This window comes from Prinia subflava (assembly GCF_021018805.1).
Source record: "Prinia subflava isolate CZ2003 ecotype Zambia chromosome W unlocalized genomic scaffold, Cam_Psub_1.2 scaffold_22_NEW, whole genome shotgun sequence".
Classification (NCBI taxonomy): Eukaryota; Metazoa; Chordata; class Aves; order Passeriformes; family Cisticolidae; genus Prinia; species Prinia subflava.
In genome coordinates, this window is record NW_026960606.1 from 4,453,101 (window position 1) to 4,466,164 (window position 13,064).

A 13,064-nucleotide genomic window follows, 5' to 3' on the forward strand; every position below is an offset into this window, starting at 1 on the left:
ATTATTGGCTAATTAGAAATAACACCTCTTTGTAAACAGCAAGTTCAAAACACAAGCTGCAAAGATTGTTTTAATTCCTTCTCACAGTTTCTCAGGCCAGTGTGAGAAAGTTATGTGACTTGCTTTCCCACAGACTCTGCTGCTGCCTGATACTTAAAAATCTCTCTCTCTGACCTGGCTGTCAGCATCCACAGCAAGTCAAGAAACAGAGGACAGAAACAAAAGCCCTGATAAAAGACAGCTGTGTGGGCAGGGGCTGGGGTTGGTCAGGCAGCCCACAGGCAGGGGAGGTGACAGCTGGCATCTGCTGCCCTTGCTGCAGAGTTTATGGACTTGTTTAATGACTGTTTTTCTCCCCTCTCTAATTGTTTTCCTCAACCATGCAATTTGCAGCTCCTGGATCCCTGCTCAGTCATTTGGACTGGGGATCACAGCACAGCCCAAGGTCTCTGGCAAGTGCTCCTGGCCACTGAGGCTGGGGGCTGCAGGAGGCTTCAAAGTGTGCACTGATCACAGTTTCTCCTTGCCTATGATGAGCAGGTTTTCCACTCCTGGAGGTTTTTGGCCACCCACACACTCCTCACAGCTCTCTCCTCCCCATCCACTTGCTCCAAGCTTCTCCCTCTGTCTCAGGCCATGCCAGTTTGCACCATCTTTGGTTTCTCCTGTAGCTTCCACCCACACTCCCACCATGATCAAGCAGCTCCACCTCCCCTGTGGAGGTTTGTGGTTCTTCAGGCAGCCCAGCACTGCTTCCAGGAGCCTGGCCCACAGGGCTGGCTGCGTTTCAGCAGCAGCAGGGATGTGGTCAGACCCACACCACCACGGGGCACCCTGGGAGGCAACAGCTGCCCAGACCCACACGTAGCATGTGCAGCATCCATCCCTCTGCTCCAAAGCAGAGACATCCCTGCAGGCTGCATGACCTTAGGACAAGCAGGAATAATCCTCTTTCAGTCAGGTGTCCTAAATCCCATTAAAACTAGTCCTCACCCCTCTGTTTCACAGCTGTGCTGGGGGCTTCAGCCTTGGTGTCTCACTGCCCTCCCAGGACAGGGGCTCTCTGTTTCCTTCTCTTGCCAAAATGTCCCTAGTGCTGCCTGGCCCTGGCACCTCAACATGCCTCAAGGAGCATGGTGGAATGGCTGCCCCTGGAGTCTTCTGGGACTAGTTGTTCGCAGTGTGACCCCCAGTGCCACCCCACTGTCGTCTTGGTCCCCAGACCCCAAGCAGGACCCTGTGAAATCTCAGCCTGGGGCTGGGAAGGGTGAGCGATGTTCAAAACATACAGAGCCACCTATGTCTTAATTCATAAATTGTATTAATTGTGGGGAGATCAGTGGAAGAAACCCCACACTGTGGAAGGGGGAACCATGAATACTGAATTATGCTGCAAAACACAGCTACAGCCATGCACAGTCCTCTGGCACTCAGTCTCTCTGGTTACAAATATAAGATGGGTTTACTTAAATAAATAGTCTTTATACAAGATGTCAGACAAGAGTGGTCCATCCCCTAAAAAAGTTAGGGAGTCTTGGAGAATGGCCAAAAATACTTACTAAATTATAGTGAAACGAGACAGTCCCTGAGCTCTATTGACTTTGGAGGGGGCTGTGCTGGGCACCCAGCTCTGCAATGAGCTGTGCAAAGAATGCCCCACCAGTGGTGGCATTTGGGTACCGTTAGGACTAGACCTGCAGCCTCCAGCACAACAAAGCCTAAAGACTGCCCAAATCTGGAAGCTCTTCCAGTTGTAAACCTGTTGGCATCCAGGATTATTTCCAAACTTTTACACTCTAAGTGTGACCTGTATAATCAAAAACCCCAGGCTTGTCACATGTCATCTTCAAATGTTTTTTAAAATGCTGCATCAATGTCCTTGTGCCCTCATCACCTTCCCTGCAGACCAAGCCGGAGAATAGGGTTGTGAAGACGCTAGTGTGCTGTGTCACCCAGGTACCCCCTGCCCAAGAGGGATCCTGCCCACCTGCACAGTCCTGCTCTCCTGGAGCTCCAGGAAAAGTGCCACTGTGGACACATCCTCACTGAGGAGAGCCAGAAGATGCTCTGCACATGTACCTTGGAGGGAAGAAGCAGATGGTCCTGCCACCCCTGTGCTTTCCTGGTCCTCCTTCTTGTGTAGGAGGGGTCTCAGGATAAGATGCAGCTCCAATTTTCATGGTGGTGCCCAATGCCCCTTCCATAGGGGCATGAAACTGTCCACAGGCAAAGGTTCCTCTGCCTGCAGAGGCACGAGGACGGTCTGGTGACTAGATTCAAGTCACCAAGAGCAGACCACCACTAGTGCCCTACCTTCTCTCTGTCTTGAAATCTGCAGTCCTCCCTCAGCCACCACTTACTCTTCTGGTGCAGAGAGATTGTTACCAAGTATGAACCCAGCCAAGGCAATAGCACTCAGGAAGTTGGTTGATTTTCACTGACAGGCATGAATGGAAAAAAGGGGGTTCTCCAGATACAGCAGACAGTTGGGGTGGCAACATTGCCTTACCAGCAGCTACCATATAAAGACAGTGATGGGCTTACTGATTCCTTTAGAGGAGATGTTCCTAAGCCTTTTTATGTTTTTCCATTGATGTTTGTAAGCAGATTGATTCTGGAGATATGTATGAACCCAGCTTGGCTGAAGTGCCTTGAGCCATCCTACATTCCTAGGAAAGAAACATTGATGGTAGAGTTTGGTAAACAAAGCTCTTGTGACATAACAAGGACATTGATCCTGCCAGTAATGTGGGGTGTGGTGGACCTAGACACACAACACCAGTGTGTACCAAATCACTGGCTGCAAAAGAAAAAATCTGAGAGCAAACAATAACAGCTTCAAACTTTGTTCCATTTGTGTTCTCAGGGCCCCTTTGACCTCATTAATAAATAACAAATATACAAATTAAGAAACAAGAAAAACAGAGAGGCAGAGGAACATAAATAAGGGAAAAAGGGAAAGGCACTTTGCTCAACAAAGTTGGGCTGGATTTCCAGCTCAGGACAGCTCTCTTCTCACTACAGCTTGAAGATGCCAAAGTAGGTGTTGCCATGGCTATACTTCACTTTTGTGGAGTCTGTCACATTGACAAAGACCATGTCATCTTCCTGGAGGTTGAAGACACCTCCCACACGGATGGACTGGAGTTCACAGAGGGTCTTCAAGGTGCTCTGTGTCTTTAGTCCTTTCAGCAAGAGCCGGTCCTCTTCCTTGGGGATATGCAAATAAATATAGAGGGTGAAGGGTGCCAAAGACACTTTCCTGGTGCAGAAGCTGACTTGGGAGTAGATGTAGTAGAGCCCTGCTTCCTCCACCTTCAGTTTCCCCTCCTTGTTGGATATCAAGCTGTTTGTGGGGCCATACATGGTCTCCTTCCACTCCAGCACTGTAGGGAGAGAGAATGGCAGGTGAGCTCAGAGAAGGAGACTTCCAGTTTGGCAGGCTGATTTGGGGGACACCTGTTGTAGTTTAGATTTAGGGGGGGTCCCCAGGGAGGGTTCCCCAGGAGCGCCCCAGGTCCTAGGTTCGTTGGTATTTGCATGCAGGCAGGCAAAGAGACTCTAGACGGCTGGTGAGGTGCTGATGAGATGATTTATTTGGAGTTCGACCACAGGAAGGCAACATGGTTACTGAGGGAGAGGGGGAAGGAGAGGGAGAGGGAAGGGGAGAGGGAAGGGGAGAGGGAAGGGGAGAGGGAAGGGGAGAGGGAAGGGGAGAGGAGCGGAGCCTCCAGAGGCCTCCAGGACAAAGAGAGAAAGCCCGCTTCGCCCTGCACTCTTAACAGGCAGATTCAAAGTGGGTGTGGTCAGATCTTCAGGCCAATGAGGTTACAGGTAAATGATACTGCAGGGGAAGTTACAGACTTGGGATAAACCATACACTTCAAGGGGTGAGCCAGAACATACCATTTCAATAAAATGCAATTCCACAGACACCCACAGACATCTGGCCTCAAAGTCTCTGCCTGTCTGTGGGGTGCAGTTAGTGGGGTACCCAGCCCAGGACACCATCCCCAGCCCAGGGGAACAGGGACCCTTCCCCAAGGCTAGAGCAGGTTGAACCCATGTTGCTGATCTCTGGCTTTGTCAGCCTTGACTTGATATGTGAGTGGAGGAACATTTAGCTTCTTTGATCCAGCCAAGTGGAAATGCTTAAGGAGGAGGATTGCCTGTGTTTACCACAACAGACCAAACACTGTGTCACTTCCATTTGCTGCCTCCATGGACTTTAGTGGGACATCCTCCAAGCCCTCAGAGAACTACCAAAATATGCTGCAACTCTGCTCTTCAGAGCCTCCCATCCCAGTTTTTTCCAGTTGGGGGCTGCCTATTCTCCAGAGTCCTTCATCCTCTCAGCCTCTGGAGAGGGTGAGACTTTATCAAGGAAGAAAAATTAACATTGCACAGTTGCTATCCCTGACTGAGTGCAGAGCTGCAAGGGCTTAGCACAGTGAGAGCTGCTTCCCATTGCCAGGACCATGGCCCATGCAGATCAGGTGCTGCCAAGGATTTTGGGACACTTTTGGTGCCATCAGAATAGCTCATGTAGTTGGTGCAGATAAGCCTATACAGAGACCTGGAAGCCACGGCTGTAGGGGCTGAGCTCAGCTATGACCTCTAGATTTTGGACCTCTGCCTTCCCCAACCTACAGAGACACCTAGAAGAGCAGCCAGGAGGAACAACTCAGCTCCAAGGGGAATAATGGGTTCAACTGTTCCAGCCCAGAGACAGTGTGCCATGGGTAGTCCTGGGGGAGCCATGCAGCCCATGGGCCCTGACCAAGCATCCCACAGGGATGTTTCCCCACACAGAGTTGAGCTCCAGGCAACTGCTGCTCTCTGGACCCTGCTTTATAGGCTCAACAAGTGCCTGAGCAGAGTTTTAAAATACAGCGAGTTTCTCACTTCTTTGATCTTATCTAACACTAAGCTTTCCACAGGTAGACTGAGCTCTGGGTGAAATGCTGCATCAGAGATGGAAAGAGCAGTTGCCGATTACTGTCAGTTACTCCAGAATTAATTCAGAAGTGCTCAGATTGTGAAATTCTTGCCAGATGGAGTGACTGACCTTGCAAGCTCATATTCACTTTGGTAATCCTTGCTGTTGTGGGAAGTCTCTCAGCTAAGGCTACACCGGGGGACAGAGCAGCGAGAGCAGCCATGGTCAATACAGTGGGATGCAGAAATGCAAAAGGACTCAGATATATCTCTCAAACCTAATGTGGCCATGGCTGTGAATAATTAAAACTTGACTAAATCAATTTGGAGCCCTATGTTGAAACTGTAAAGTCCTCAGCCAGCCCATATTGCTACCAGGACTACTATGGGTGAGAAGAGGATTAAATCAGCAGATGCAAATGTGAGCAGAGCCCTCCTGCAGCAGCCACCCCAGCAAGAGATGGCCAGGAGAGCAAAAAGTTCCATTTTAAGAACAAAAGAAAAGTGGGAAGTTGTTTTCCCTAAATACAAAGATAAAAAGTTTTCCACTCATAAAAAACCCTGGAACGATTAAGCCCTTGTGGTGCATTTCTAGGAAGGCACACACAGGGTTACTGAGGACAGTTGGGATGTGCAAACCCCACGTGGCGCAGGTGCATGTGGTGATGTGACCACTGGGAGGTTTGCTGTGTTTTGGGGACACACTTTCATGCTGGACTTGTTCTGTCCCTGTCCCTGCCCTTAGAGAGCCACAGAGCAGGACTTAAAATGCACACTGCTGTGTCCCTCTGGCTCCCTGGTCGAGGTAGGACCGAGTGAGTCTGTCTTACCTGAGCCTGCCTTGTTGCTCTGCTGACCTGCCAGGTGAACTGCAATTGGCTCCCTCTTCTCTGCTGCAATTTAGAAAGGCCAGTGTTATTGATGTCTTAGCACCCACTGTTTCCATAGTGCTCCTCTGCAGGGACTGCAGCACCTCCCATCCTTAATGTTTATCTACAGGCCAAGACATCATCTCCAGATTCCATCCCCAACCCTGAGTGAGGCAAGATGTGGCCTCCGCTCAGCAAAGACCTGCAGGTGCCTCTGAGGTGAAGCCTCTGATGGATAAAGCCTGTGGAGGAGATGGTGCCACCTTGCCTGCCATTGGAACAGGACCTGAATGTGCCCACACCTCACCTGCCACAGATGTCTCATTCTTGTGCGTCAAATGGGGATGCTCACGGTACTCGGGACCTGCAATGTAAAAAAGCCACAGACTTAATTTTGGGTTCAATTTCAACAACTTCAGACTGTCTACTCTGGCACCCAGAACCGCCTGCCCTGGGGAGACAGCCATGCCCAGTGTTCCCCTCTGCCAGCTCACACCGAGCTCAGTCCTACCTGCATGGGGATGCTCCAAACCCCAACCCATCCCCTGCCTCCACACCATGCCCTGAGAAACTCCTGGGCTGTTGAAGGGAGCCCCTTCCCAGGCCAACAAACTCCTCCTGCCCCAGCAGCCATGAGTGCACGGGTTACACCATGAAACTCACCTCTCTGCATTTCAAACTTGGGCTGCTCCTTGAGGAGTCTGTCCTGTTACAACAGCAAAAATATATGTTTTTTTTCAAAATCAAGTATTTTGAAAGCTTCTATATAAAAGATGCTCTGGTCACTGCTGGAGTTAGTGATATTTGTCTCCAACAGCCCTGTCAGCTCTTGACAGAGGATACCTGAAACCAGAGAGCCCCTCTTGTACCTTCCCCAGCTTTACACATGACCATGGACTGTTTGCAGCAGGGAGTTTGTAGGGTTTATGGTCTTAGGTTTTATTCCATTAAAATGATGGGTAAAGTTTATTGAAAACAATAAGATAAACAAACAAGAAAAATCTCCTTTTCATGTGAGAGATCCATGCTGCAAGTGCTGCGAATGCACATCCCTGCCCTGCAGTTGGGGTTTTCAAGACTGCTGAATACAGCCTACCTCAGACATAACTTTTGGTGGTCTGTTGGGTACTGTTGCAAACCTGAAGGTTTAACTGAGGCAGGTTTAGCTGAGGCATTTGTTGTCATCAGGCAGTGACAATGAGGAAGAAATGTTCCTCTCCTGTCTACTCTGGCCAGCACAGCCACTCCTAAGCAGTGAATTCAGGGCTGAGCAGGATGAGAGCACCTCATCCCTGGCTGGGCATCCCTCAGCCACTCCAGGAGGATGTTGCAATGCAAATTGACTCTTCTGCATCCAAATGTGAGGAGCTACTGCTCCAACTAGAGATGCCATCCCTGAGTCCATGGGGTGGCAATTTTCATAGCACCCTTATGCTCCTCCTCACTGGTTAGCAGGAGCTCTGTTTCTTGGCCCAAGCCTTGCACTGTCATTGACACCTGGGCAAAGTGGGTGGAAAAGTGTTCCCAGTGGCAGGTGGCCATGAGCATCCTCACAGCCACCCAGCACAGGACTGGAGCAAGGTGCCAGACAGCAGAAAATCTATTATTTTCAGACTGGAATCAGGGAGCAGAGTCAAGGGGGCTGCAGTTCCATCCCGCCCACCACAAGCCCCAAACATACCATGGCATGTTGCAGCTGGATGTGCTCTGATCAAGAGCATTTTAGGAAAAAAATCAATGAGATTTTTCAATGGTATCAATATAGTATAAAAAGAATACAATATAAAAGGGCATATGCTACACAGCACTAAAGTAAAGGGCACCCATGGTTAGAAAAAAAAGCTTGAGGTGAAGCTGTGCGTGAGTGGGAGCCCCTCTCCCCCTTCAGTGGGATCTTTATCCACTCAACAGCATGTACCTTGCACTGGATGTTCTGGAAGCCCTTTATAATCTTTTCACAGTCCAATAATGTCAACTTCTGACCTTCTTCTGTCTGACACTTCTGTACTTTCTTCAGGAAAATGTAATCTTCATTTAAGCTCAACACCTCTTCCATCTGCCAACAGGGGAGAGAAGAGAGGGTCAATGGGATGTTAGTAGGAAACCTGCAACAGCTGGCAGCAGAGCCATGCTGCATTCCTGCCAGCAATAAATCCAGCCTGGGAAGCTCAGGGTCAGATGTTCAGCACTGGGATGAGGTGGGCAGACAAACTGTGGGCAGCAAGAGCTCCCACCAGATACCCAGCACAGCATCTATGCCCTCATCCCCTGGGAATTGAACCCATGGAGCTCACCCTGACTGACAATTCTAGGCGAGAGGAAGATTGCTCAGGATCTATTTTCGATCACCTTGATAATTAATTTAAATGTCCATCTCTGACTTTTCCTAAAGACACAGAAATCCCAATGGGTGGCACAGGGGCTCGGACTTTTCAGGTCCTTCCCCAATGGCCCCAGCAGGCAGCTGGGATGCTCACTCAGCCCCTCACTGCCCTGTCCACACAGAGGGGCTTTAAGTTTTTTCTGCTTGCTTATTGACTAAAAGCATTGCCAGCAAAACAAGACAACATGTGGGTTGGGGCTGAATTGTGCTAAGATCTTCAGATAAAAAATAAATCAGAAAGCCAATAAGAAAATAATTAAATGCATCCAAATACTGATTTTTAAATTTACACCTGTTTGGTTCTTTGTTGGATTTTTGTTCCTTGTAAAAACCTAACATTCAGTTTAATGGTAAAGAGAAAGTGCAGCTGGACATGAGGACACACAGCCAGGCAGAGAGCTCAGCACAGGCAGCACTAGGATGTGGAGGGTCAGATTTGAAGCCCTGCCACAAGCTCTGAAGGCAACTGAAATCCTCTTGCCACCTGTGACTGCATTTCAGCTGCCTCTGATCCTCAGCCATGTCCCTCTGCAGTCACATTTCCCTCTGCCAGAGACCCTCTACACACCCCTACAGGACAGCCTGCAACCTCCATGCAGTGAAGTCCCCTTCCAGCCCTCTGATATTAAAGCCCTCCCAGCTCAACATTGCTCTCCATCCTTGTAGATCAGAAACAACTCACTTAAATTTCAATTTCCGTTGAAATGACACATGTAAAAATCAGTACCATCCACTGTATCAGTGTATCTGGTAAGAAAAACGCATTCTGGATTTTAGGCACATATTTCTTTAGCTGGAGGTTGTTTCTGGCTTGAAGGGAAGTAGCTTTAGATTGGTGATTTTAGGCATCATGCAGTGCATCTGCAGCCATACCAACCTCAAAAGCAGCTTTCCAGACTAATTTTTTGATAAATATTGTCCCAAGTATGGGACAGGATCACTGGTACCATGTACCTTCAAAAAACTGAGGAAGTACTAAGGTCCAGTCTTCTCTAAACTGAAAGACAGCATCTGAAGGGAGATGTTGGTAAAATCACTGAAACGCTGAAAGAAAATTTCATTTCTGGACCTTTCATCCTCTCAGTGTCACAGTGCTAAGTGCTACAAAATCAGAAAAACCACCACCAAGCCTAAAATAGCCACTTGCATGTCTAAACCACACCCTCTTGTCCACAGACTAGCCATCAGCTGCCAGGTTTACTCTTAATGTCTCTTCTCGATTGGCCATTCTCTTTTTGTTAGCAAGGGGAACAGATCTCTTCTCCGGCATACATCTCTGTGGCAAATTAAAGCAGAAATGAGAACATGGGTATGATAAATGATACTGCTGCCTCCATCCAGTGGTCAGCACCATTTTCCACTGTGTTCATCCCTTGGTGAGCAGACCTCACCAGAGCTGAAATCAAACCATGCCAGCAATCCAACAGAGACAACCTTCTCTCTCCACTTACCTTATCCATCTTCATGTGAAGATACAAACAGAAGAGCACGGTCCCAATGGTCTGCACTACAATAAATACAATGAGGAAGCCCATGAACAATTTCATGATGCCAGGAGATGTGCTGCCGATGGGACGGGGTGCCTCAGGGCCATAGGGTTTGTTCATCCTCTGTGCAGGTTGCTGGGGCTCCTCCAAATGTGCTGCTTGCAAGTAGCATGAGAACTGTTGTGTGAACACCTGCTGCTCAGGGGATACAGGGTACAGCAACCTACACTTCCTGGAAAAAGCTCTTCGTAGTGGGTAGGTTTGCTCACTACCATCTCCCACAACAACAACAAAAAGGTTGCTTAGACTTTCTTCTCTGTTGCACTTCCATGCTTTTTCCTACTGTTCTACCAGAAACAGAGTGGTTCTTATTTTGTATATTCATACTTGCCCTTGAATCACTCTAAAATATTCCCTGATGGGAAATCAGAACTCAGATATTTGGTTGTTTCTCAAAAGGGGAAGAATGGCTTTTTGCTTTTCATTTCCTCTAAGAGAAGGATGAAATCTGCAGTGAAGATGCTTGGTTGAAGCAGGTGGGTTGTGCTGGTTTCTGCTTTCCCTTGTGATCCCCATGGGTGATGTCTCTGCCTGGGTAGGCTGCATGATCTGGGAGAAAGGTTCATCTGTACAGACACTATGACCCTGGTGTGGGCACAGCTTTCATGCTCCTCAGCAGACAGTGGGACTTTGAGTTTGGTGCTTGGCCATCAGTTTGGAGAGACAAGTTTTAAGCAGCTTTCTTGATACCCTAGTTAGGTTCTCACCCTGTACCCAAGGGCACAAGGCATCTTATACCCTGCCCTACTTATCCCTGTTACCTGTATCTATGTACCTAGGCATGAAAAGGGCTGTTTGGAATGCCAGGTACTCCTGCCAGCTTGACCTCCTAGCATCACTGCCATGCAACTTTGAGAAACTCATGTCCCCTCTACACCCTGACCCCTCTTGAGCTGGCTGCAGGGAGGTGAGGTCCTACCCCCCAGCTCTTCAGCAATCCAACATTCATGAGTACATGTAACACTGCTGAAATAATATACAGTAAATACCAGGGTGTCCTCATTGCTTGCAACAGGGGTCAGACCTCATTTTCTCCATGTAAAGAGAATGAATTTGGGGGTTTGTTGGGATGCAGAGGAGAAGGGTTGCAAGAATGTGTTGGGGAGGGCTGGGCGTTGGTTTGAAGGCTTCATCAATCATCATGTAGAGTTGTTTTGAATGTGGTGTGCTAGAGGAGATGTTCTTATCAGATGTGCACACAGCCAATACAGGGTTGGATCCTGCCAAGGCAGGAGGGTGATGAACAGGTCCTGCTTGCCAGCAGCCCTAGGAGAGGAGGGTACACAGTGCCTTTTGGGGCTGGTTAGAGCACTGCAGGATGGAGTCCAGCATCTGCTTTTGCTATCTGCCTTCTCTCCCGCATCCTGCCCTGTGGTTAAGGTGCTGTGAGCTGCAAATGCAAATACTGATAACAAAGCACAAACACCTCTGCAACTGAATCAGGATTTGATCTTAGCAGGTCACTGTGCTCCTAAATATAACATTCTAATCATAAGTGTGGGATGGCTCCAGGGTCTTTGTGGGCAGCAATTGAGTAACGGGCAGAGGACAGCTTGGGGCTGAGGCCCTGGCTGGTGCTTTGGAGTCATGTAACCCTTTAGCTTGCCAGGACTGTCACATGTCTGCAGTGAGGGGTAGGGCTCATCCTTTGGGAGGAGGCTGCCAGCTGCAAGGTCAGCCCCCTTTTTGCATTCTAGAGGAGAGAGTAGCTGCTGGAGTCCCTCCCCCTGAGTGCCCATACTCTGAGGGCTGCCCACACACCCTGACCATCCAAGGGCTGCCTTGCTGCTCAGCTCACCAGGACTTTCCAGTCTCCTCAGGAGTGTCCTCCCAGTAGCAGCAGTGATCCAAACAGTGCTGGGGATACATTAGTTGTGTCCCCAAAGACGGTCTCCTCAGCATCACTGAGCTTTGGACCTGGTCCCTCAGGCTTGCAGCTCTGCTGTGCAGAGGACCAAGCCCACACACAGCCTGGGGCCACTGCCAAGTGCCTTATTTAATTTCTTTCTGTCTTAAAATTGCCATAATCTTTGGAAAGGCCAAGCCTGCCTCCTCTCATGCATCTGGTCTGACATCAAGTTCCTGCATATTGTCCCTACCATGGCAAGTTTTCCACAGGCAGAAAGCCATTTGAAAATTCCCAATAATACCCCAGACAGCTGAGGGCCACGAGGCCACAGTGGGGAGCAACACCAGCTCCCCAAAGTACTCATGCTTTGTCTTAGCCCCATCACACTCACCAGCATTTTCCAGGGCTCTTTAGAGTTTCCTCTAAATTTAACACATCTGGAAGAAGTCACTACATGTGAAACTAAATTACATGTTAAGTCATCACTTAATACTGTTCCCAAATGTGTTGGGACAGAGGCAGCCATTAATGTGTGAAACCACAGCGCTGAGTGTTGCATAGAGTTTTTGCACAGCCATTCTTGAGCCCTGGCTTTCTCCAGTGGACAAAACCTTTCCAAAGACATTTCTGTACAGCCACCTCCTTCACTGAAATGAGAAGAACCTGTAGGAAATGTTGAAAAGCCCAAGCATGTTGCTGGTCCCATTGTATGCACCTTGATGAGGAGGTTGGAGCCTTGGATGGGCTGACAGGTTTGGTGAGGATGGGGAAAGGCTCCAGTTTAGGGTACCCAGCACAAAACATCACCAGTTGGCCAGCTTGTGCTGCAAACCAGGAAACTGAGTTGCTCCTTGGAAGCACCCTGATAGGAGAAACCAAGTGGAAAATATGACTGAGGATCCTGGCAGAGGTTCAGCAGCAGCAGCAGCTCCTCTTCAGGAAACCATTGCTCCACACCAGCAATCCAGCCCCTTGCTGCTGCAGCTGATGGGGACCAACCCTCTGGAGCTATCCACTCTGCAGCACCTGGCCCTGAGGCTTCTCTGGCTCAACCTGGACCACCATAGCTGCTCTGCCAGGAGTGTTGGATCAGACAGGAGGAGCTGACCAAGCCCTGTGGCAAGCAGACCCCAAATGAGCCGTTCTGGCACCATTGCTGTTCAGAGCCAGGTAACCCAGGAACCTGCTGCAGCCTATGTGGGGTCATTGGCCCCTTGGGACATGCTCTGTTGCCACCTCACATGGATAGTAGGGATGGGGGGATGCATATCCCTGACTGTTTGGCTGCTGTAGGAACATGCGAGAGCATAGCAGAGCAGGGAATACAGTCTTAGCGAAAGTAGGGCATGATCCAGAGAGATGATGGGCAAGGAAGAGAGGACCCAACACCAGAAGGAAGAGTCTGCTTTCATGGGATAATCCCAGGGAAGATGAAGTCACATCTTCACCCGGTGACAAGTCCATCACCAAGAAACCAA

General features: G+C 49.2%; 1 protein-coding gene across 1 annotated transcript; it reads right to left on the reverse strand.

The window, feature by feature from the left end:
* Positions 1-1,445: 1,445 nt before the first annotated feature.
* On the reverse strand, positions 1,446-10,753 carry LOC134564870 (CD40 ligand-like). Its single transcript, XM_063424140.1, has 6 exons — positions 9,642-10,753; positions 7,726-7,863; positions 6,471-6,513; positions 6,115-6,171; positions 5,769-5,831; positions 1,446-3,386 (listed from the first exon to the last, which is right to left on the reverse strand). The coding sequence occupies exons 1-6, from the start codon at positions 9,795-9,797 to the stop codon at positions 3,019-3,021; spliced, it is 825 nt and encodes a 274-aa protein (XP_063280210.1). The 5' UTR covers positions 9,798-10,753; the 3' UTR covers positions 1,446-3,018.
* Positions 10,754-13,064: the final 2,311 nt, after the last annotated feature.